We start from the raw sequence: 21,796 nt of genomic DNA, 5'->3' as shown, positions 1-21,796 counted from the left end.
ATTGTGTGCATGCATCTCTGTGTGGGTATGTGCAGTACCTGCAGAGGCCACAAGGGTCTGATCCGCTGGAGCTGTATAGTTCCAGGCAGCTGCAAGGCACCATTTGTGACTGCTGGGGCCCGAACTCAAAAGAAGACATCAGATCCCCCAGAGTCACAAACTCACAGGGCTTTGCTAATAGCAAATGAGAAAATCGAGGCACAAGGACTCAGTGCTACTTGGCAAAAGCCACCCTGAGTGCTCTCTCTCTCTCTCTCTCTCTCTCTCTCTCTCTCTCTCTCTCTCTCTCTCTCTCTCTCTCTCTCTCTCACACACACACAATGGCTAATTGTGAAATAAATCTAGGACACTTTCCCACCACCTGAGGTGGTGACCAACCAACAAGAGAACACCCAGGCTACCCTTCCTGTTGAAGTGGTGACACCTAGGACACAGATGGTCATTAGGAAGAACAAGGCTGCTTCTGGGGGAACATCGAGGGATGTGTGAGTGAGTCAGGGATGTGAACCTATGTTGGAGACCCAGAGAGCTCTGCTTGCTTGGGGTCTCCCAGCTGCACCCATGCCTGTCCCTCTAGTGTTGGAGAGAGAGGTGAAGGCCTCTGCAAAAGCAGTCAGCACCCACAGGCATGCTAACGGGAGCAGATCCAGGGTCTGACCTTTATACAAGCCCAGGCTGCAGCCGCTGATATGGAGAAACACAGACAGCCCAGGCTGCAGCCGCTGAGATGGGGCGATACAGACAGCCCGTAGGAAAGGAAGCTGATAGCTCATCAGCAGGAAGGGACTCAGAACCTCGGGGTGTGTTTCTAGACACCTCCCAGCACGCCTCTAGAAAGCTTCGACTGAAGAGGGCAGCACTGGCCTACCGGCTGACAGAGGAGCCAGCAAGCTGAGTGCCAGCACTCATCTCTCCTGGCTTCCTGACTGTGGCCACAGTATGGCCAACCTTTTCCTTCCTTAGGCTGTGTCTGGTATTTTGCCACAACAGGAAGAAAAGCAACTAATACTGGAGAAGTCCCCCCGATAGGCCAGGGCCATGCTAGGAGCTGAGGGACTAGTCCTGGAGGCCTGGGTGTCCCAAGTCTAGAGTTGCCTCTGCCTGCCCAGGGTAAACCTGAATGATTTGACTTCAAAGGCAAGGGTGGGGCTCACCAGAATCACAGGTGCTTTGATGAGAAGCCGGGGTATAATTACCTAGGAGCATTCTCCAAAGGGCAGGGAGGAGTCAGGCTGCTGCCTACTGGCACAATGGAAGGGGATTCCACTGAGACCTCCTTAAAGGGCCAGTGTTCCTCCCTGCAGCCCCAGGGATGAATCTGTAACATTATCACAACCGCTGTTTGCCGAACATGGCCAGCCTGTGTGGAAGGCAATGTACAAAACTGGGATGGCATCCCATCCCACCAGCCTGCAGTGTATGGACACACAGCTGTGTGAGACCCTCTCAAGAGAATAAAGGAGTCGTGTGGCTGGACAGATGGCTCAGTGGGTAAGAGTGTATTCTGTTCTTCCAGAGAACCTGAGGTTGGTTCTCAGTGTTCTCTCCAGCTTCAGGGGATCTGACACCTTCTTCTGACCTCTGAGGGTACCTGCATACACATGTGAAATACACTTAACTTACACACACACACACACACACACACACACACACACACACACACACACACAGGGTTTCTCTGTGTAACAGTCCTGGCTGTCCTGAAACTCACTCTGTAGACCAGGCTGGCCTCGGACTCATGGAGATCTGCCTGCTTCTGCCTCCTGAGTGCCAGCATCAAAGACATCACTAACCAGCAAAAACATATTTTTTAAAGAACACTAAAAAGAATCTGGTCGATGGAAACTTCTCTACCAGACTCAATGCTACTTGAAGCCCCTGACCACCATCTTTACTCCAGGTGCCTCCTGGATGCTCTGCCCCTTCGTCAGAGCCCCACCCACCTCCTGGCTTTCCCTCTATGCTCTCATATCCTCCAGAAACGCAGCCCTGGCAGTTCAAGCATCCTTGCCTCCTACCTAGGTGGTGACCATAAAAGTCTCCCTGCCCACAACTGCCCTCAAATAAACATCCATCACGTCTGTTCCAACTCACAGAGGAGCTGATGGCAAAGTCAGGAGAGGGGGCCAAGCAAAGGAAGATGGCAGCATCCAAGGAGCTTGAGATCCCTTTATAGATGAGGAAGCCAGGTCTCAGGAAAGATGGCCGCTCGTGGGGATGGCCGCTCGTGCGTGTGGTCTTAGCTAAGACAGGGTTGCAGTGCCTTAAAGGCTACACTCAACTACAGAGTGAGACACCGTCTCTGCTGGACCATGGCGGGGCACACCTTTAGCCCCAGCACTGGGAAGCCAGTGACAGGAGGGTCTCTGTGAGTTCGAGGCCAGCCTGGTCTACAGAGAGTGTTCAGGATGGCCGGGGAGGTTATACAGAGATACCCTGTCTCAAAGAACCAAAACAAACAAAACAGGAAACAAATGGTGAGACACTGTCTCAAAAAAACAAAGGGAGGGAGGGAGGGAGGGAGGGAGGAGGAGGAAAGGGAAGGAAGAGAAAGAAGGGGGTGTGCAGAAGACTGGATTTAGGTTCCCAGCACCCACACCAAGGTGCTCACACTGTAACTCAGCTCCCAGGTATCCAACACTCTTTCTGGCCCCCATGGGCTCCTGCATACAAACCAATATATACATTAGTTTGAAAGAAAGAATTTAAAGAGAAAAGGGGTTGGAGGAGATGGCTGTCAATGGTGCCTCTTGCCAGAAGGTGAAGAGCTGAGTTCCACGCCGGTCACCCATTTTAAGCCAGCTCTGGCAGCACACACCTATAGCGCCAGGTCAGGGCAAGTGGAGACAGAGTCAGTCTAGCCATCCAGAGAGTGACAGGCTCTCTCAGAAAATAGAGAGCAATAGAGGAAGACACTCAACACCAACCTCTGGCCTCCACAGAGTTCAGACTTGCATGCACGCTAACAGCTTGCACATTTGCTTGAATTTGTGAGCGTGCACGCGCGCGCGCACACACACACGCGCACACACACGCGCATACACGCACGCACACACACACACACAGACCACCACTACTATGCCACACTCCTTTTATTTTGTTTTTAAAGATGATCTGCTTGCAGACAGCAGGAAGTGGAAGAGTCTTCCGGGTTCAGGTCCACATCTGCATAGTGACCTCAGCCTCCTCATCAGCTGTGATTTCGTAACTCCTCCCACCCACCCCCAGTGTCTAGTGAGACTAGACCTCTAGGCCTCTTTTCCACGCTTTTCCCCTGCTGGGAACAATGCTCTCCCACTCAACACTGGCAAACTTGTACCTCCATTTCCAGGCCCAGGGTGAGCGTCTCCGTTAACACCTCCTCTGTACCACATTTTTCCTTCTTCCTTGGGTCCTGCTTAAAGGTGTGTGCCACCACCACCTAGCCCACTCACGGATCCTTATGCTGTCGAAGGAACCCTGGGCCTCAAGCATTCTGGGCAGGAGCGTGTTCTAGTGTAGTGTGGGATGAACTGCTTCTTCACCTGAGTCTCCCCTTGACAAGCATGTGCAGGTGCCTGGCTACAATAAAGGTTCAGAGATTGGGTTTGTGGAGCAAGAATTTTTAGTTGTGTTGCCAGGCAACAAGGCAGACATCCACAACATGGAGATTATGAGCCAGGCATTGGTGGCGCATGCCTTTAACCCCAGCACTCAGGAGGCAGAGGCAGGTAGATCTCTATGAGTTCGAGGCCAGCCTGGTCTACAGAGTGAGTTCCAGGACAGCCTCCAAGCAATAGAGAGAAACCCTGTCTCGAAAAACCAAAGCCTTGCAGGGTGTCATGGCTCAGCACAGGCGCCCTCCGTGAAGTTAGCCTTGTATCCACGTAGACTTTTAGTCCTGACAGTTCTTGGAAGTGGACATCATCAACCTCACCCTCTACAAGCGGCATCTGAGATGGTGTCCGGGGATACAGAGTGGGCCACCTGGCTCTCTGCAATTCCTCTCTGGGCACCCTGCTCCGCCTGTGCCCAGCACACCTCTGAGCCCCACCTTTATGTTTGCCGCATGAGTGACAATGACTCACCAGGTGCCATGGCTGCCCTCAGTCTGAGTAAAACTTCCCGGTCTTTGTTTGTCCTGTTCAATTAACTGTACGGTTGATGTGGCCTCTGGCCTCACCTTATGTCCCTTCCCTGGAACACCCACAGAGGAGTGGGTGACAAGGTTGGGGAAGAGGAGGGTGGCTCAGACAGGGCTGGCTCTGTTGTAACTGTTGTAGCTTTTGTTTTGGGGACACAGGGTCTCCCCATGAGCCACCCCAGGCTCATACCACCCGGCACTTGTCACCACAGCACACCTTGATTATGGTTGTTGTTTAATAGCGTGACTTTCATATATATAAACATTTCACCTCTGGATAAATTAAGCCAAATTGGGGGGTGGAGCACTAACTCATTAAAATTGATGAGACAGCCACACGATGGATGTTTTCAAGTCACGTTTGAGCTCTGCACTGACAGCACACCCAGATACAGCCTTAGGACAAGGAAATATCCATTTTTTAAACTATTTACTCTCTCTATATATTTAATTATCTTCAAGATCTCACTATGAAGTCCTGGCTAGCCCGGAACTCTGTAGACCAGGCTGGCCTCAACCTCAAAGCTCTGCCTGCCTCGGCCCCCTGAGTGCCCCCTGGATGTACCACACGACAACAGGTCACACGGGCCCTGGCGACAGCTGCCGGTCCCTTCTGATGTGCTGTCCCAAGCAGAGACCCCAAGAGCAAAGAGGTGTGGACAAGGGGTGGCCTACATCACTTTGTCCTTTTCTACTTTATTACTTCAAATTAACAACCACGATAAAGCTCAAAAAAGTCCAGTATTTACACAGGAAAAAAGTACAAAATTCCCCCCAAAGTTCTTCAGTAATTTTTTTTCAGTTTTTTAAATTACAAAGTAATAAAAAGTTTTGCTCTTTAATTAAAAAAAAAGGGAAAAAGAGGTAAATAAATTAGGAAATACACACACCGAGAAAACAAACAAAAATAAAATTAAAAACCAGGTGTTAACCAGGAAGGGTAAATTCAAAACTTAACCCTGACCCAGGGTCCTACTCAAGAATCAGGCCCTAGGAGAGGGGTGACCACAGGTGACTGTCAGGACCAGGGAACTACATGGTAAGTCAGAGCCGATGCCATCTGGGAACAGACTCTGTGAACTTGCCTTAGGATCAGGTATGGAAGAAAGATGGGGTTGCCACACACTGGCATCTGAGAACAGGTGGTGGCAAGGACTCTAAGCCCTGAGGGATGTGGAGGTCATTGTCCACCCCACCTTGACTTCATGGGGACAAGAACAGAAACTTGGCCAGGTAAGATGGCAGGTCACCTGCTGCTCTGGAAAATACAGGTCACACACACACACATTCACACTGCCACACAGTCACACACTCACACATGCACAAGGCATCATGGCCACCACCTCACCGCCCCCTCAAGGTCCCTGCATAGAGGTGACGGGAGGGGGGAAAGGGGGACCAGGATGCTCAGGGGGACTCTGGGAACGCCCAATACAAAGCTGGCCTCTGTCGCTGCCGAGGGGCTGCAGCTGTGCGTGCGTGTCTCCTTGGATCCGAGGCTCACAAAACCTCATGGGACTTGTCTGTGACTGGCAAACCACTCCCTGACGCAAGCTCTTCAGGCGCCTCCATCGGCTGCCCGGTATGTGGTGGGTGGCCGCCAGGCGGCAACGGGGGCTAGCGTATGACCCAATGCCACTAGAGGAGTGTTGGCAGCCTTCGGTGGGGAGCAGTGGGCAAGGTGAGGGGACAGGAATCCTCAGTGATAAGGACAATCTTGTCTTTTTTGCCATTGGAAAAATAAATCAAAGAAACAAAATCCATTGTTGACTCTGTGCTGGGTTGTGTGTGGTTTTTTTTTCCTTTTTGTTCACTTGAGTGGTTGGTTCTTTCTTTCTGTCCTTTATTTTGTTTTGTTTCGTTAAGAAAATGCAGTGAAGACACTAGGAGAGGAACAAAGACAATGGTCAGGGGCCTGCTGCTTTAGTCCACCAGCCACCAGACCCCTTCCTCGTCCCACCGGAGCCCAGAGTCTGGTTTCACCCAGCACACCGTGCTCCATCACTCCAGAGGGGGAACCAACTGCTGCTCTGCCTTGGTGGGCTAAGCAGTCACCCCAGCCACCTCTCGGCCTGAGCAGACTAGCTGTGTGCGGGACAATTTCTACAGTGTGAATTCTGTCTCGGGTAACCTGCTGTGAAGCCAGACCCTTAGTGGGTGAGCCACTGCCTGCTGACATCCCCTTTCCCCAGGGAGCCGAGTCAATACGTACCAGAAGAGCCTGGGGCCCCTTCCTCCAAACCAGGCTAATGGATATTTCACTACTTACTGCCTCCCAAGCCTCAGGCATTCCAACCCTAGCTCACCTTGGTCGGTCAGAGGGCCTTTCCTGGGTATAAAAGCACCAAGGTCCTTTCTACATTCTGACCTCTTTATGGCTTTGCACAAATTAGCTTATATAACAGCAAAATTAGGCTGAAGCCTGGGAAGTCCACTTGTGGCCGGTGCCCTGGTCTCTCCTAGGAGCTACAACAACAGATGAACCAAGGGCTGGAAAAGGGTTTCCTAGAAGCTAGAGCATCCAGGTTCAGGACTGTCTGTAAGAAAAGGATTTCCTAGAAGCTAGAGCATCCAGGTTCAGGACTGTCTGTAGGAAGCCACAGTCTGGAAGGCAGGAAGGGTGGCCCACGGTGCCACTTGTCACTTCCTCCGGTCCACGTACCATTGTTTCCCTCCCCCCCACCCCATAGCAGATGCCAGCACTCACCTAAGCAAACACTGGTCGGTGGTGGCTCTCCTCATTTCCCGAGATGGTCAAATGGCACGCTTGTCTTCAAGAAGGGCCAGAGAGATAAGGGGGGAGAATCAGGTCAAGCCCTTAAGCAGCTGGCTAAAGTGATTTCCCAAATCTGCCCACCCCTACCTTGGGCTCCATCCACAGCATTCAATCTGAAGGCAGGCTGTGAGACCTCAGGGGCCGGAGGCTGCCCTTGGCTTTTTTTTTTTTTTTTTGGTGGTTGTTTTTGTTTGTTTGTTTGAGACAGGGTTTCTCAGTGTAGCTTTGTAGACCAGGCTGGCCTTGAACTCAGAGATCCCCCCTGCCTCTGCCTCCAGAGTGCTGGGATTAAAGGGGTGTGCCACCACCGCCCGGGGTCCCTGGCTTTATAGCCTGGAGTACTCCAGATAGCAAAGGGTTGGATGCAGGCCACACCCAAATTGGAGGCCAAGGATGGTTCAACCCCAGGTCTGGGTCTGCAGAGGCTCATCCACAGGTAGGATGGGTAGAACTACCTCTGCCAAGGCCCTTCCCCTACATTCTGAGTCAACGTGGTCTCTAAATGGGGTCACCTGACAGGAACACCCCCCCACCCCCGTGCCTTCCTCCGGCATCCTTGCTGTGACCAGTACTGATGGGAACTACTGAGGGCTTCCTCATAGCAGGGAGTGCAAGGATTTGTTTCTGAGGCCCCTGTCACCCACCAGACTGGGTCCCAATGGTAAGGTATTCATCTGAGCCTTAGTTTCTCACTTTGCTCGAGGAAGAAGAGCTAATTAACTCCAGGGTGATGAGAGTAAAGGCACGGGACACACACACACACACACACACACACACACACGACGGACGGACGGACGGGACACCACAAGGTCATGCCAACACCAGGAACAGCTAGGCCCTCTATGTCCCGGAGAGGCTCACCAACAGGAAGCTCACCTGTGAGGCTGAAATCCGGGAGACCTCTTGCCGCCCAGTGAGGTCTGAGGAGGAGACGTTGGCAGGTGCGCCTCTGTGGAGTCGCATGCTCACCTTCCTCTCCCGGTCGGCCCGTGAGATCGCTCTGGGAGAAGTATTGCCTGGAGGGAGGGCAGCAGCCACCCTCAGTGTGGGCACAAGCAGTCCCCTAGCCCTCCCTGGGCCCAGCCCGAGGCTCAAGGCCCCTACTGACCAGCTTGCTGGATTCGAGAGGCAGGCGTGGAAGCCACAGGCTCGGCTGCACTGCGGAGTCGATTGGCAGTAGCCCCTGTGGGTGGGCCAGGGGGCAGGGCTCTGGTCGCGGACCCCCGCAACTGCCCCATCCTCTCTTCCCGTTCGTGTTCTCGTCGCTCCCGGTCTACGTCCTCGGGATTCCGGGCTGCACCCTGTATGAACATGAGAAGAGTCAGTCCTGTGAGGACGCTGTACTGCACCCTAACCCTAGCAGGACAGAGCAGGAGAAGACGTATGTGGAAAGCTCAGAAAAACCAATTCCACCTTCCCTCCCATTCTCTCAGAAGGCCAGAGCTTGCCCCCTACCGCAGTGCACAGGGGCCAAGACACCCAACACCTGGAAGAGGAAGCTGCTAGAGACCTCAGCTGGGCCAGGCTGATATCTCCAGGGTGACCAAGAGTACCTCTTGGTCCTTCCCTGCATTCCCAACCAAGCAGGAAGGGCGTTCAGAAGCCCAACTAGCTGACCGACAGGCCATAGCTAGAGAAGAAAGGGCAGGTTCAGAGTCGTAACTCCAATGAAAGCAGAGCCAGGACTGTCCCAAGGTCCCCTGGTACCCAATCACAGGGCCAATCCCTGCTCCCAGACCTGGCCATTACTCCTACCTAGGGGATCCCATAAATGCCGTTGCCTGGAAGCCCAGGGGACAAAAGAAGGCTAAATGCAAAGACCCCTCAGGCAAAGCTAGAGAAGCTGCCTGGAGTCCCAAGGGTCTGTCCTCTAAGCTGCTACCCCAAGTACAAGAGGGAGGGAGAAAGGACCAGAAAGAAACACAGAGTAGGAGCAGTGCCTGGCTGAGTTACCTAGCTGGTCCTGAGGCCGTCCACAGGGAAGGACAGGGGGCTGGCGGGAGGGGGGCCGCATCTGTGGAGGAGAGAGCTACAGGCTGAAATGGGAGCCTGCTCACGGGGTATGGGCTCTGCAAACCCATGTCTTTATAGGTACTAAAAAGTCCAAAGCTCTGGGAACGGGGAGGGAGCTTCTTCAGGGACCCCTGGAGGGAGTGGCTTCATTCAGAATGATCCCCGAGTCCAGCAGACACATCCCCCATGTCACCCGCATTGCTCTGGGGCCCCCTATGAAGTGGAAGCGCTGACATTGTTTTGTCCCTACTGGGCCTGATTAGAGGCCTCGTGACCTGGCTGGAGTCACAGCCAGTACAAAGCTGTGGCTAAACATGGTCTGGCCACTGAGTCCACTCTGTCCCACAAAAGGGTCCCCTTCAGAGACCTGCCTTGGACATTCCTAGTCCTTCACTCAAACCAGGACTTAGGACTGCTAGAGTTCCACCCCTCACTGGCTGCCTGGTTCAGCCCAACACAGTCCGACCTGAGAGAAACAAGGGCTGTTGCACTCTACGTCCCTCCTGCGGCAGCAATGATTTCAGCTCCTTGCTAAATGAGAAACTGAGGCTTAGTGAGGCTAAGAGCTTCACCCAGGGGCACAGAGCCCCGCCATCAATGGCCAGATGGATGGCTGGGGTCTCAGCACTTCCAGCAGGCTCAGGCCAGACCTGGTCCCTCAACCTGCTTCCATCTACCCAACGTGAAGGACGCATCAGGAGACGCACACCAGAGAGTTTTCATGGTCTTTATTTGCCCACAAGGAAACAGTCAGTGTCAAAGTCACACAAGTGTCTGGCTCTACCGTGCGGACCTCTGTCCTTGGCTGCGTGGCGTCTCCTCCTGGCTAGAAGAGTGGCTGTGTTCTCAGAGACATCCCAGGATTCAAGCATCTAGGGATTCCAGTTCCCTGGGGTGGAACACGCAAGGTCACTCCAAGGTCAGGTGGATCTTTGCAGTCTGTTGCTCCTGGAGCCCTGTCTGCAGAGCACTGGCGGTAGCTTGCTTACTGCAGGGCAGGTAGGAAGGGCTGGTCTTGGAGTGACGGCTGTAAAAGTTTCTGATGTGCGTTCTGTAAATGTTCTTGGTAATGGAGCTGGCCATGTGGTGATAGGGTCACACATGGTGGAGGCAAAGGCTGCCCTTTGACCTCTAGAGTCTCCCTCCAAGATGACTCCAAGGAGGGGATCAGGGCACCAGCAATAGGGAGGGAGGGCGCATCTGACCAAGTTTGAAATTTCTTCAGCCGGCCAGCCACGCAGAGGGCACGCACTGTGAAGGAAGCATCTGCATCAGCTGTCCATAGAACCTCCCGGAATGATGAATGTTCACGTTTGCCAAGCGGGATGTAGCAGTCACTTGTGGCTTTCTGAGTGCAATCTGGTGGATGACTGAGGAGTCAGCGTCCATCTCCGATAATTTCAGTGGATGGAGAGTCAGCACTACATGGCCGGAAGCTAACAGAGTGGGCTGCACTGGTCTAGAGGACACAAAATCTATTCTCCAAGCTTAAGTGAGAAGAAGGGACACAAGCCCATTCCCAGACGGGATTCAGCTGGTTTTCTGCAGCACACATCTGGCACCCAACACTCTGGAAGCCTTGACAAGAAGAGCTAGCCCCACGACCAAGCCCTTGGCCAACATGCTCTGAGCTGGAAGGATCCCCACTGCCCACTTGTCACTCCAGCCCCAGAGATAAAAGCCACAGGCTTGTCCACAAGGTCCCTGGCCTGTCGGCTTCCCTAAAGAATAGGCCCCGGCCACTGACTGGGGCCCAGAGGGAAGAGGAACCCAAAATCATTGTGCTCATCTCGGTGTCCAGAGGACAAGGCCTATGTTCATTCTTGACACGGGACAGAGCAGGCCAAGGGCCACTCTGTGAAAAGAGGCACACGAGGAGGGAGGCAGGGAAGTATTTAATGAGCTCACAATCAATACAGGTGCCAACGATGAGGTTGACGTGGGGCAGGGTCCTGTGACGTGCCACCAGGTCCCTGGCAGGCAGCGTCCCTGTCCCTTCTTCAGGCTTGTTCTAGCCCTCAGGCAGCTGGTTCATTCTTGAGAATCCCATGCAGGGTCTCCTCTGCCACCCTCTCCACTGGAGCAGGGTCTCACCCTGCCATCCCACAGGGTGCTTCCTCAAGCTTGGCTGAGATGGGCTGAGACACCCCTGGTGGTGTCAGAACTGCGGCCCTGGAGTCCAGACCACAGGCCAGTATCTTTGGGGAGGCAGTGGCTCCACCCCCTCCACCGGCCTATCTGGGGGTCCTTGGGTGCCCAGGGGCGCCGGGCACCTGAAAAGGACAGAGAGAGCACGGCTGAGGCTAGGCCCTCATGCTCACTGGCTAAGCTGCCAATCTTGGAAAGGCCAGGCTTTGGAAGGTCCTTACCAGTAAGGGGGTGAGCACGTGGTCCCGGCGCAAGGCCAAGCACGGGGGCAGGGTGACGCAAGCGCTTCCTTGTCTCGGGGCTGAGCCTGGCTCGAGGAAGCCCCCTTTTCCAGAAGAGATGTGAGACAAGACAGACAATTTCACGGATCCCAGTGCTTGAGTCATGACTGGCGAACGCTTCTCCCTAACCCACCCCCAGGACCCTTAAAAGAGGGAGACAGAACAGCTGCCAAGTAAGACCCAGGGTCCTAGAATCAGGAGCAAAGAAGCCACTACGACCGGGTCCAAGCTGGCTGTGGAGGTCTCAGAAAGGGCCACGGTCTGGGACATACACAGGAGGAGCAGGGAAGTGCAGACAGCTGTCAGGGCAGCGGGGGGGTCCAGCCAGTGCCATCCACGCACCACAAGTACCCAAGAGGGACTGGAGGCCAGGCCCGATCCTTCCCCACCCGGCAGGTGGTGGTGCCTTCCCTGGGCCCTGCCCCCGATGGAGGCCCTTATCTGTACCAAAGTGGCTGGAGGTGAGGGGTTCCGGGACTCCTGCGAGGTCACTCACACTGTCCAACTCATACCTCCCATTTAACGGGAGCCCCGCCCCCCACCATGTCACCCTGGCCTTGTGAGTCAGGGCCTGCCCTGTCCAGTCCCCCAAGCCCGCCTCGGCCTGTCGGTGACTCACGAATTTGAGCATGTTCCAGTCGAAGACGTAGTCGTAGGAGAAACCCTGCCGGTGAAAGAGGTTGCGGAAGAGCTGGCGCAGGTAGGAGTAGTCGGGCTTGTCATCGAACCGCAGGGAGCGGCAGAAGTTGAGGTATGTTGAGAACTCGGCTGGTGGATCACAAGGACAGAGAGGCTACGGTGAGACTCACTGTCCCGGGAGCCTCAGCAGCGACCTCTGTGCCAGGCACCCACTGTCCCTGCCACAACAGTACCAGGCTAAGGTGGGCAGGATGAAAACTGAACAGAGCCAGGCCCGCTTCCAAGCGGAGCTCGGTGCACAGCTGGCCACCTGTCTGGCCAAGCACTAAGGTCACAGCCACCAGGTCAACAGTCGCCACAAACCCAAAGGCTGCTCGAGGGCCTGATGGGACGCAGAGTCCCATTATGACCTAAGGCAAAAGAAGCCAGCTCCCACCTCTTCAAACCACCGGACTGAGAGTGGACCTCGGGGATAAGGCAAGAGAGGGGACTGGGAACACCTGGTATTAAGAGCCGGGTGTGGGGTTCAGGTATCTCAGCTAGCTCCCAGGCAGAAAGACTCCAGTGAGAGAGTCATAAACATTCTAGTGCGTCCCCCTACCCCCCCCCCCGTCTTGCCCTCAGAAGGAAAGGCCATGCCCGATAGCTACTCACAGGGGTAGCCTTTGCAGAGGACCTCAATGGGCGTTGACATCTTCTTCTCACTGATCCGCTCGTACTTCTGACGCTTGGTGGCGGCTTTGAGACCCTGCCAGGGCAGGGAGCCCAGGTTGAAGTACATCAGCACATAGCCCAAGCTCTCCAGGTCATCTCGACGGCTTTGCTCTGCACAGGTCAGGAGGTCAGGGGCCACAGGTCAGGGGCCAGTCGGCTGCACTTCTCACTGAGCCCCCCCCCAGTGCTCTCTGGCTGCTGGACACTACTGTAACTGCTGCTCCGTTCTCCTCCTCCTCTAGACTGCCCGAGGCAGGGCTTTCTCGTCCGTTCCAGCCAGTTTTTCTAGCCCAGGCATCATTTCACTCAACAACTGTGTGTGGGCACCCACCACCCCCTTGCCTGGCCTGTTTTGTGCTTAAAGCTCACACTCTAGTTTGAGACAGGGCTTCCGTCAAATCCAGCTCTGGAATTCATGCCCTTAAACAGCCATGCTAAACCTCTGGGCTTGTATTTCTCAGATATACAAATGGGGAAACGGCCACCCACTCAAGGGGACTGCCAAGGCAGACAAAATACACACAGCTCTGCTTATGAAGGGGTCCATATAGAACAAGTCTATATGTGGGCCAGACAGGGTGGGGGATCTTCTCAGTGAGGCTCACCAGGAAAGTCCCTGGAGTCGCCAACCCAGGTAGGACACAGGCTCATCCTGGCCAGCAGCTACGGCATGCTTGCTCAGGCCCAGCTCACTCACCGATGCCCAGGTGGGTGTTGATGGAGGCATAGCGGGCAGTGCCAGTCAGGTTCTTGTTTTCCCGGTAGGGGATATGCTGGTGGGTGCGGGCATCACGGTACTTCTTGGCCAGGCCGAAGTCAATGATGTAGACCAGGTTGCCTTTCTTCCCCAAGCCCATGAGAAAGTTATCCGGTTTCACGTCCCGGTGGATGAAGTTCTTGGAGTGGATGTACTCGATGCGGCTGATCTGGGGGAGGGGAGGAGACAGCAGGTCACTCCATACGGACATGGAAAGTGTACACGAGGCCCCTTGCCCTGGCCAGGGAGAAAGATCTAGCCTCAGGAAGAAGCATGGTTTCAAGGGATTGGCCACGCTCCTCCGAGCAGTGAGGATGGACTTCGAAGGAGCTTACAAAAACATGTTGACAGGCAGTGTTAGTATGCGTCACAGGCTGACTCCAAACTCCTGGCAATCCTCCAGCCTCAGCCTCTTGAGCACTGGGGTTTCTGACAATGATCCATTACACTCCAAGTCCAGATCTGGATTTTCTTTGTTGTTTTTTTAGGTGGGTTTTACACTGTAGTCGACTGGCCTCGACCTTCCTGTAATTCTCCTGCCTCAGTCTCCCGAGTGTTGGGATTACAGGCATGAGGTTTTATGGGGCCGGAGAGATGGCTCAGCAGTTAAGAGCACACATCACTCTTCCAGACAACCCGAGCTCAGTTCCATATCGGTTAGCTCACAACTGCCTGTAACTTTAGCTCTAGGAGATCTGACACCTCTGGCCTCAGCAAGCACCAACACAGACATGCACACGTATACGCAATTAAAATAACTTTTTTTGGCTCCTCAAGACAGGGTTTCTCTGTGTAACCCTGGCTGTCCTGGAACTCACTCTGTAGACCAGCTGGCCTTGAACTCAGAGATCCACCTGCCTCTGCTTCCTGAGTGCTGGGATTAAAGGCAGGCAACACCACTGCCCAGCCCACACCCAGCTTTTTAAATACATCTTAAAAATAAAGTGAGAAGCAACTAAAGATCTCCAGTGTCAAACTTTGCACCCCATCCCTTTACATGCAAGTACTGCCATGTATGTATGAGCACATACACACAAGTGCACGTGTGCCCACACACACACACACACACACACACACACACACACACACATACACACACAGAAGCAGTTTTTTTTTTTTTGGTTTTTTTTTTTGGTTTTTCGAGACAGGGTTTCTCTGTGGCTTTGGAGGCTGTCCTGGAACTCGCTTGGTAGTCCAGGCTGGTCTCGAACTCACAGAGATCCGCCTGCCTCTGCCTCCCGAGTGCTGGGATTAAAGGCGTGCGCCACCAACGCCCGGCTCAGAAGCAGTTTTAACACAAATTTAAGTAGGGTCCTAACAGAAATAGGGTCCTAACGGAGAGGGGGTTGTGCTGGCTAGTTTATGTCAGCTTGACACAAGCTAAAGTCATCGGAGAGGAGAGAGCCTCCATTGAGAAAATGCGTCCACAAAGTTGTATGCAGGCATGTAGGGCATTTTCTTAATTAGTGATTGATGGGGGGAAGGCCCAGCCCATTGTGGGTGGTGTCATCCCTGGGTTGGTGGTCCTGGGTTTTACAAGAAAGCATGCTGAGCAGGCCACGGAGAACAAGCCAGTAAGCAGCACCCTCCATGGCCTCTGCATCAGCCCCTGCATTCAGGATCCCGCCAGGTTTGAGTTCTCGCCATGGCTTCCTTCAGTGGACTGACTCAGGATATGTAAACCGAATGAATGCCCCCCACCCCCAGCTTGTCTTTGATCATCACAGATAGTAACCCTAACTAAGACAGGGTGGACACACAGGGAGAGTGGCCTGGTCTTACCTCTGACGGGGCTTTCCTCTGTGCACCACCAAGGGCGGCAGGACCTGACGCCTACTCTGCCCTCAGCACCCCACTAACCCCCGTGACAACCTGGCAAAGGGAAAACCAGGCGGCTGAAGCCTCAGGTGAGGCCCTGGGGCAGAGCTTGACAACCGTGCAGGGCTGCGGCCAAGGCCTTCCAGGAGGGTGACTCAGCACGGATGGCAGTTTAATGAGGAATGTCTTCCTGACCACGATGGACTCCATCTCTGGGCCCATAAGCCCGCCCCAATCAATCCTTCCTTCCACAAGTTGCTTTTGGTCACGTTTTTGTTTGTGAAGACAGGGTTTCTCTGTGTAGCCCTGGCTGTCCTGAAACTTGTTCTGCAGACCAGGCTGGCCTCCATCTCCCGAGTGGCTGGGATTAAAGGTGTGTGCCACTGCCTCCAGGATTGGGTGTGTTTACCACAGTATCAGAGAATTAACACATCAGGTTTGGGGTTGAGCCTGGAACCTACATATTACTAACAAGGCACCCCCAGGGTTCCACCTCAGGAGGTGGGACGCAGGGCTGGCATGTAGGCCCCACAGACACAATGGTCGGGAGCCAGTGGCTCGCACAGCAGGAGAGCCATCTGGACAGCTGGAGGGGTGGAGACTCACCATCTGGTCGGCCAGCAGCAGCACTGTCTTGAGGCTGAACTTTCGGGAACAGAAGTTGAAGAGGTCCTCGAGACTGGGCCCCAGCAGCTCCATGACCATCACATTGTAGTCACCCTCAGCCCCGCACCACTTGATGGACGGGATCCCCACTGCGCCCAAGGAAAAGAGGCTTGGTCAGGGTCACTCCCCACCCATGTCCCCCCTTCTCCCTGCTCGGCACCAGGACCGCCAGCAGCCATCTTCGGTACCATCCCCCAGCCTACCCCACCCCGCCCCGCCCACCGCGGCCGGCCTACCTCCTCCTTGCATCATCTTGTAGAACTTGCTCTCTATGTGGAGCTGCGGGTGCTTTGTTTTCACACATTCGAGTTTGATGGCTACTTCCTCACCAGAGGCAATGTTGGCACCTACCAGAGCCAGAGGAGGCAAAGGGACCGGGGTCAGTTTCAAGCGACCACGTGGTCCTTACCCATTTGAGGTTGCCGCGACTCAGGCCTGAGGCTGCCTGGGCATCAGCGGCACTCCGTGAGGCTGAGAAGCAGCCAGGTCACAGAGGGACCAGGGAGCATGTGGGAGGCGGACCACAGGGTGCTGGAGAGGCCTCCTCAGCAGCACATGGCACGTACACAGAAGGGAAGGAGGGGACACACCCGAGGCTGCTTAGATGCCGCAGGTCAGGTGTATCCAGACAGACTGACACCTGCGGGGAGGGGTCAGGGGCTGGATGACAAAGACACACAAGAGCTTGTAAATCACTAGGGAACAGATGTTGATCTTAGACATAGGCAGCAGGTGTGTTGGGTCTGAAGGGTCACAGAAGAGGGGCCAGGAGCCCAGTGGGGACAGTCCGGGCCAGGGACGTCCCACGACAACTCTTAGTAGAAGGTGGTTCAGTAAGGAATGCATGTGCCTAATAACTAAAACTCACTCTACATCAAAGGCGAACCCCACCCTGGACCCCAGCACCTTCTCTCATCGGGTTCCCAACCCAATTGCATAGACGAGAAACAGGCTTGGCCAAGGCCATGTGGCTAGACGGAGAAATGGAGAGTGAGCCTGGTTCCCCTGGCTTCTGAGTCTAGGCGTGACAGTCCAGTCTGTATCACTACCTCTACCTACCCGCTCCTGGCTTCTCACAGCCGGCAGCAAGAAGTTCTGCCTCGGGAGTTACACACTCCCAGGCCTAGCTCTCAGTCAGAAGCTGTGGCTCAACCTGGACGTGGTGGCCCACACCTGTAATCCCAATGCTGAGGAAAATGAAGCAACAGCACTCCCTGAGTTCAAGGTCAGCCTGGACTACATAATGATTTCTAGTCTAGGCTACAGAGTGAGGTCATGTCTGGAAAGGAGGGAGGGAGAGGATGGATCACCCTTAATCCCAGCACTCGGGAGGCAGAGGCAGGCTGATCTCTGTGAGTTCTAAACCAGCCTGGTCTACAGAGCGAGTTCCAGGACAGCCTTCAAAACAATACAGGGAAACCCTGTCTCAAAAAACCAAAAAAGAAAAGAAAAAAGAAAAAGAAAACCAACAACAACAACAAAAACCAAACACCTATGTTAAAACTTTTCTCAAAGAGAAAGGTATTGTGTGTGTGGGTGGGGGGGGGAATTTCTCAAGGGATAGCAAGATGGCTCAGGAGGTAAAGGTGATTGCTGCCAAGCCTGATGATCAGAGTTCAATCCCCAGAACCTGACCTCCACGCACACAAGCTTACACACACGCAAACAAAGGTAAGGAGAAATGCCAAATGTCCCTCTCTTTCAAAAACATCCAGAATCAAAGAACACAATTCTTATCACAGCACACTGCTAGTGGGCAGGAGAGACCCAAGGGGAAATGGGATGGAGGACAGGAGCTGACAGTGCCCTGGGGACGAGTGCAGCGTAAGCACAAAGGACAGCTACAGGTCCCACAATGCTGACACTGCTCACAGACCACTGGATTCTCCTCCCTGAACAGCCGGAAGGCGACTTTCCGTGGCCTAGCTGTGACCAGCACCTCTAATTTGGGAGGTTGGCTGACATTCCTTCAGTTTTGTTTTTTTCTTAAAGATTTTAATTTCTGCCAGCTGTGGTGGTGCACACCTTCAACCCCAGCACTCTCCGAGGCAGAGGCAGGAGGATCTCTGTGAGTTTTGAGGCCAGCTTGGTCTACATAGCAAGCTCCAGGCCGGCAAAGTTACATAGGAAGACTCTGTCTCAGAAACAATTTTTTTAAGCTCTATGTATGTGCGTGGGGAGAGGTGGCACAGGGACTTAGCACAGGTGCACACAGAGGCCAGGGCATCACAGTAGATTTCCCTGAGGCTGGGATTCCAGGCAGTTGTGAGACACCTACTATGGGTGCTGGGGGCCGAGAGACAAACTCGTGTGCTCTGCAAGAATAGCATGAATTCTTACTTTTCCTTTTCCTTCCTTCCTTCTTCATTCATTGCTTTTTTTTTTTTTGGTTTTTACGAGACAGGGTTTCTCTGTATTGTTTTGGAGGCTATCGGTCCAGCCTGGCCTCGAACTCACAGAGATCCGCCTGCCTCTGCCTCCCGAGTGCTGGGATTAAAGGCGTGCGCCACCACCGCCCGGCCATTGCTTTTCTTTTTTCCATACAAGGTTTTTTTTGTGTAGCCCTGGCTGTCCTGGAACTCACTCTGTAGACCAGGCTGGCCTTGAACTGAGAGATCTGCTTACCTTTGCCTCCTGAGTGCTGGCATTAGAGGCTTACAGGGTCACTTCCCTTTTTAAAGGCAGGTCTCACAATATAGTTTGCCTGGCTTGGATTCACCTACCCCTGCCTCCGCAGCGCCCATCCAGTGCGTACACAACTACAGAGCCTCTCTGCAGCCCCATCAGGCAGCATCCTTGTATGGTGTAAAGAGCCTGGCCAAGGCTGTCCACTGTTTGCAATAAGCAAAAGCTTGGAAGCCACCCACACGTCCGTCTTTCAGGACTGGCTAAATAAAGAACAGCCGATCCATAACAGAACACAATGGTGAGTGAGAGAGGAAGCTCACGCCACGGAACAGTGCAAGGTCTCCAAGATACAGGAAGTGAAAAGGCAAAGCCCAGACCACGACTCTGTGCTCCTTCAGACAGGGAAGCATCTGTGCTGGGCTGCAGTCACATGAAGAAACAATGGCTGATGGGGAGGGGGCACTTCACAGACACCTTACTATGCATTGCAGACTGTGGGATACAGTCACGGGCGCTGTGAAGCTATTTAGATGCCCACAGGGTCGTACAGCCCATTGCACAGCCAATCTGAGAAAATGTCCAACACTGCCTCAAACGCCTATGCCTTCTAGTAATCGTGACCCTCCCCCCATTTCCTTCCCGGAGCCCCTAGGGACCAGTTGTCTGATTTCTGCTCTCCGACTTGCTTATTCTGGGCATTTCAATGAAATGAAAGCACCCACTATGTGGTCTTCTGCTTCCTTTCATTTAACACATTATTCCAATTTTTGCATATGTACTTTGACTTCTGAACTACATAAAAGAGAAACAGATTAGATGACTAAATCCAGGGAGCAACTGGAAACTGGCTTGCAAACTACTTTTAAAGAAATTAAACTTATCATTATTGTAATTATATCATTACTATTATTACTATTTGTGAGCGTGTTGCATGTATACATCTGTGTGGAAGCCCGAGGCTGGTGTTGGGAGTTTTCCTCAATCCCTCTCCACCTTATTGTTTTCAGGACAGGGAGCTGGAGAGGCAGCTCAGCAGGGAAGTGCACTGCTGCTCTTCCAGAAGGTGCTGGTTGGGTTTCCAGCACCCACACTGCAGCTCACAGCCATGGGGATCTGGCGCCCTCTGTGGCCTCCTCAAGCACTGCAACACAGAGTGCACAGACACCCATACACACAACAAAAATAAATAACCCTCCAGGGTGTCTCACTGAACTTGGAGCTTGTCCAATTAGTTAGACTGGCTGATCCCATCTCTCCACCTCAGCACCCCCAGTGCTGGGATTGAAGGTGTGTGGTGACCACCTGGCTTTTTTTTTTTAACTGTGTGTAAACAGGGGACAGTGTTGCTCAGGTTCTGATGCAACAGAACCCCCTAAAGTACTTTTTTGCTTGGTTTGGTTTATTTGAGACAGGGTTTCTCTGTATTGTTTTAGAGCCTGTCCTGGGACTCGCTCTGTAGACCAGGTTGGACTTAACTCACAGAGATCCACCTGCCTCTGCCTCCCAAGTGCTGGGACTAATGGCTTATGCCCCGACCACCCGGCCCCCATAAAGTACTTATGGTTCCACAGCAATAATCATTTCATAGGCCGGGCGTTGGTGGCGCACGCCTTTAATCCCAGCACTCGGGAGGCAGAGGCAGGCGGATCTCTGTGAGTTCGAGGCCAGGCTGGACCGACAGCCTCCAAAACAGAGAAACCCTGTCTCGTAAAACCAAAAAAAAAAAATCATTTCATAGAGCCCACAGTTTTCGGGGGGCCATAAGGTTATGGCACAAAAAGGGACCTGGGATGAGCTGGAGTGCTGTGCGTACCCTGTCTTGCCATGGGCATCAACAGCAGAAGAACATAGGAATTGTGAGTGTGATGGCACATACTTGTAATCCCAGCACTTGGGAGGCTGAGACGGGAGATGGTGAGTTTGAAACCAGCCTGGGCTTCATACCAAAAGCCTGTCTGCTATAGAGCCAAGCTGCTGGATTGGATCTTAGGTCCTGGTCCTGTTACCCACCGACCACGTGACCACCACCATCACCGTTACTGTGTATACATGCACTTACGCATACATCCATGCAGAAGCCAGAGGTTGGTGTTGGGAGTTTTCCTCAATTACTCTGCACCGTATTTTCTAACACAGCTGGAGAGATGGCTCAGATCTCCTACTTCTGAGCCCAGGTAGCTCTCCTGCAAACTGCCAGCCAAACTTCGTTTGCTGGGCTGTCTAGGACACAGAGGAGCTCAGCAGAGCCCCAGTGTACAGCAAGCTCTCCACAGTGAGGGCTGATGAGGACCAGCCCATCCCAGCCAGAGATGGGATGAAGTGGGGTGGCTGGGGCAACAACTCCCCACACGGAGTGGAGGGAGAGAGGAAACGTGCTCTGGAGGCCTCCCTAGAGAAGAGGCTGTCACTGAGCACTTGGGACAGGGATTTGTCAGACACACCAGGGTCATAGAACATGCAAAGGCTTGCTGGGAAGGGTGAAGCTGAGGGGTTTGTGAGAACAAAGGGTTCAGACATGAGGGGCTCCGACCCTGGCCACCCAACTGAGGGTCCCAGCCAGTATGGACATGTGAGCATTCCCAATCTCAACAGCCCTGACGTCTGCGGTCACACAACTCTTGCTGCCCTGTCAGGGGTTTGGCAATATCCTCGACTGCTACCCACCAGAAGCCACCGTTACCCCCTCCCCCGCCCCGTGTTGTAACAACCAGAAATGTCTTCAGGATTTGCCAAATGCCTTCCAAGCGGCAAGTCACCTCTCACCAAGAATGACCAGTGTATAAGAAAGGGATAGAGGGGACTTGAGGAGGGAAGGGAGGTCTGGGAGGTCACAGCAGAGTGACCATACCCAGGCGGAGGGCAGAGATGATCCCTACAAGCACTGGTGACTCAGCAGATACACAGGGAGCAGAGGCAGGGGCTCACCATCCCTTTGAACTCCACCCTGCCAGTGCTGCTGCTGTCTCTGTTTGACAGAGGGAAAACTCAACACAAAGGTTGCCACCCAACTTCTCAGGCCAAGGACCTGGGACCTAAGCTGCTAGGCAAAGCCTCCTGATGGCTCCCCTCCCCCGCCTGCACTCTCCCCTCGGTGGCACCCCCCCTCACGGCCTGGCCTCCTGACCCTGGAATGGTGGCCCCGGCTCCGTCCCTGCTGCCAGGCCTTTGGCAGTCCATTCCCATCAGGAGGCAGCCAGTCTTTTCTCTGACTTCCCTTAATCCTGCCAACCACT

At 53.8% G+C, this 21,796-nt stretch overlaps 1 protein-coding gene across 8 annotated transcripts in view; it reads right to left on the bottom strand.

Moving 5' to 3' along the window:
* Positions 1-4,799: 4,799 nt before the first annotated feature.
* Positions 4,800-21,796, bottom strand: part of Csnk1e (casein kinase 1, epsilon) — a 35,357-nt gene continuing 18,360 nt past the window's right edge. For 5 of the 8 annotated variants that reach the window (XM_021225296.2, XM_021225294.2, XM_021225295.2 and 2 more), the window contains exons 3-12: positions 16,172-16,282; positions 15,876-16,024; positions 13,392-13,620; positions 12,635-12,805; positions 11,961-12,109; positions 8,853-8,913; positions 8,008-8,200; positions 7,776-7,915; positions 6,831-6,894; positions 4,800-6,006 (exon numbers count right to left, since the gene is read on the bottom strand). In XM_021225296.2, coding sequence (XP_021080955.1) covers positions 6,878-6,894; positions 7,776-7,915; positions 8,008-8,200; positions 8,853-8,913; positions 11,961-12,109; positions 12,635-12,805; positions 13,392-13,620; positions 15,876-16,024; positions 16,172-16,282 — 1,220 coding nt within the window. In that variant the 3' untranslated portion in view covers positions 4,800-6,006; positions 6,831-6,877. Of the gene's footprint in view, positions 6,007-6,830; positions 6,895-7,775; positions 7,916-8,007; positions 8,201-8,852; positions 8,914-9,625; positions 11,186-11,281; positions 11,386-11,960; positions 12,110-12,634; positions 12,806-13,391; positions 13,621-15,875; positions 16,025-16,171; positions 16,283-21,796 lie in introns of those variants that run through there. The other 3 variants (XM_040752673.1, NM_001281588.1, XM_040752674.1) reach the window with 3 other exon arrangements.

Source organism: Mesocricetus auratus, unplaced genomic scaffold (assembly GCF_017639785.1).
Source record: "Mesocricetus auratus isolate SY011 unplaced genomic scaffold, BCM_Maur_2.0 Super-Scaffold_100010, whole genome shotgun sequence".
Taxonomy (NCBI): Eukaryota; Metazoa; Chordata; class Mammalia; order Rodentia; family Cricetidae; genus Mesocricetus; species Mesocricetus auratus.
This window is presented reverse-complemented; position numbering and strand designations above follow the sequence as displayed.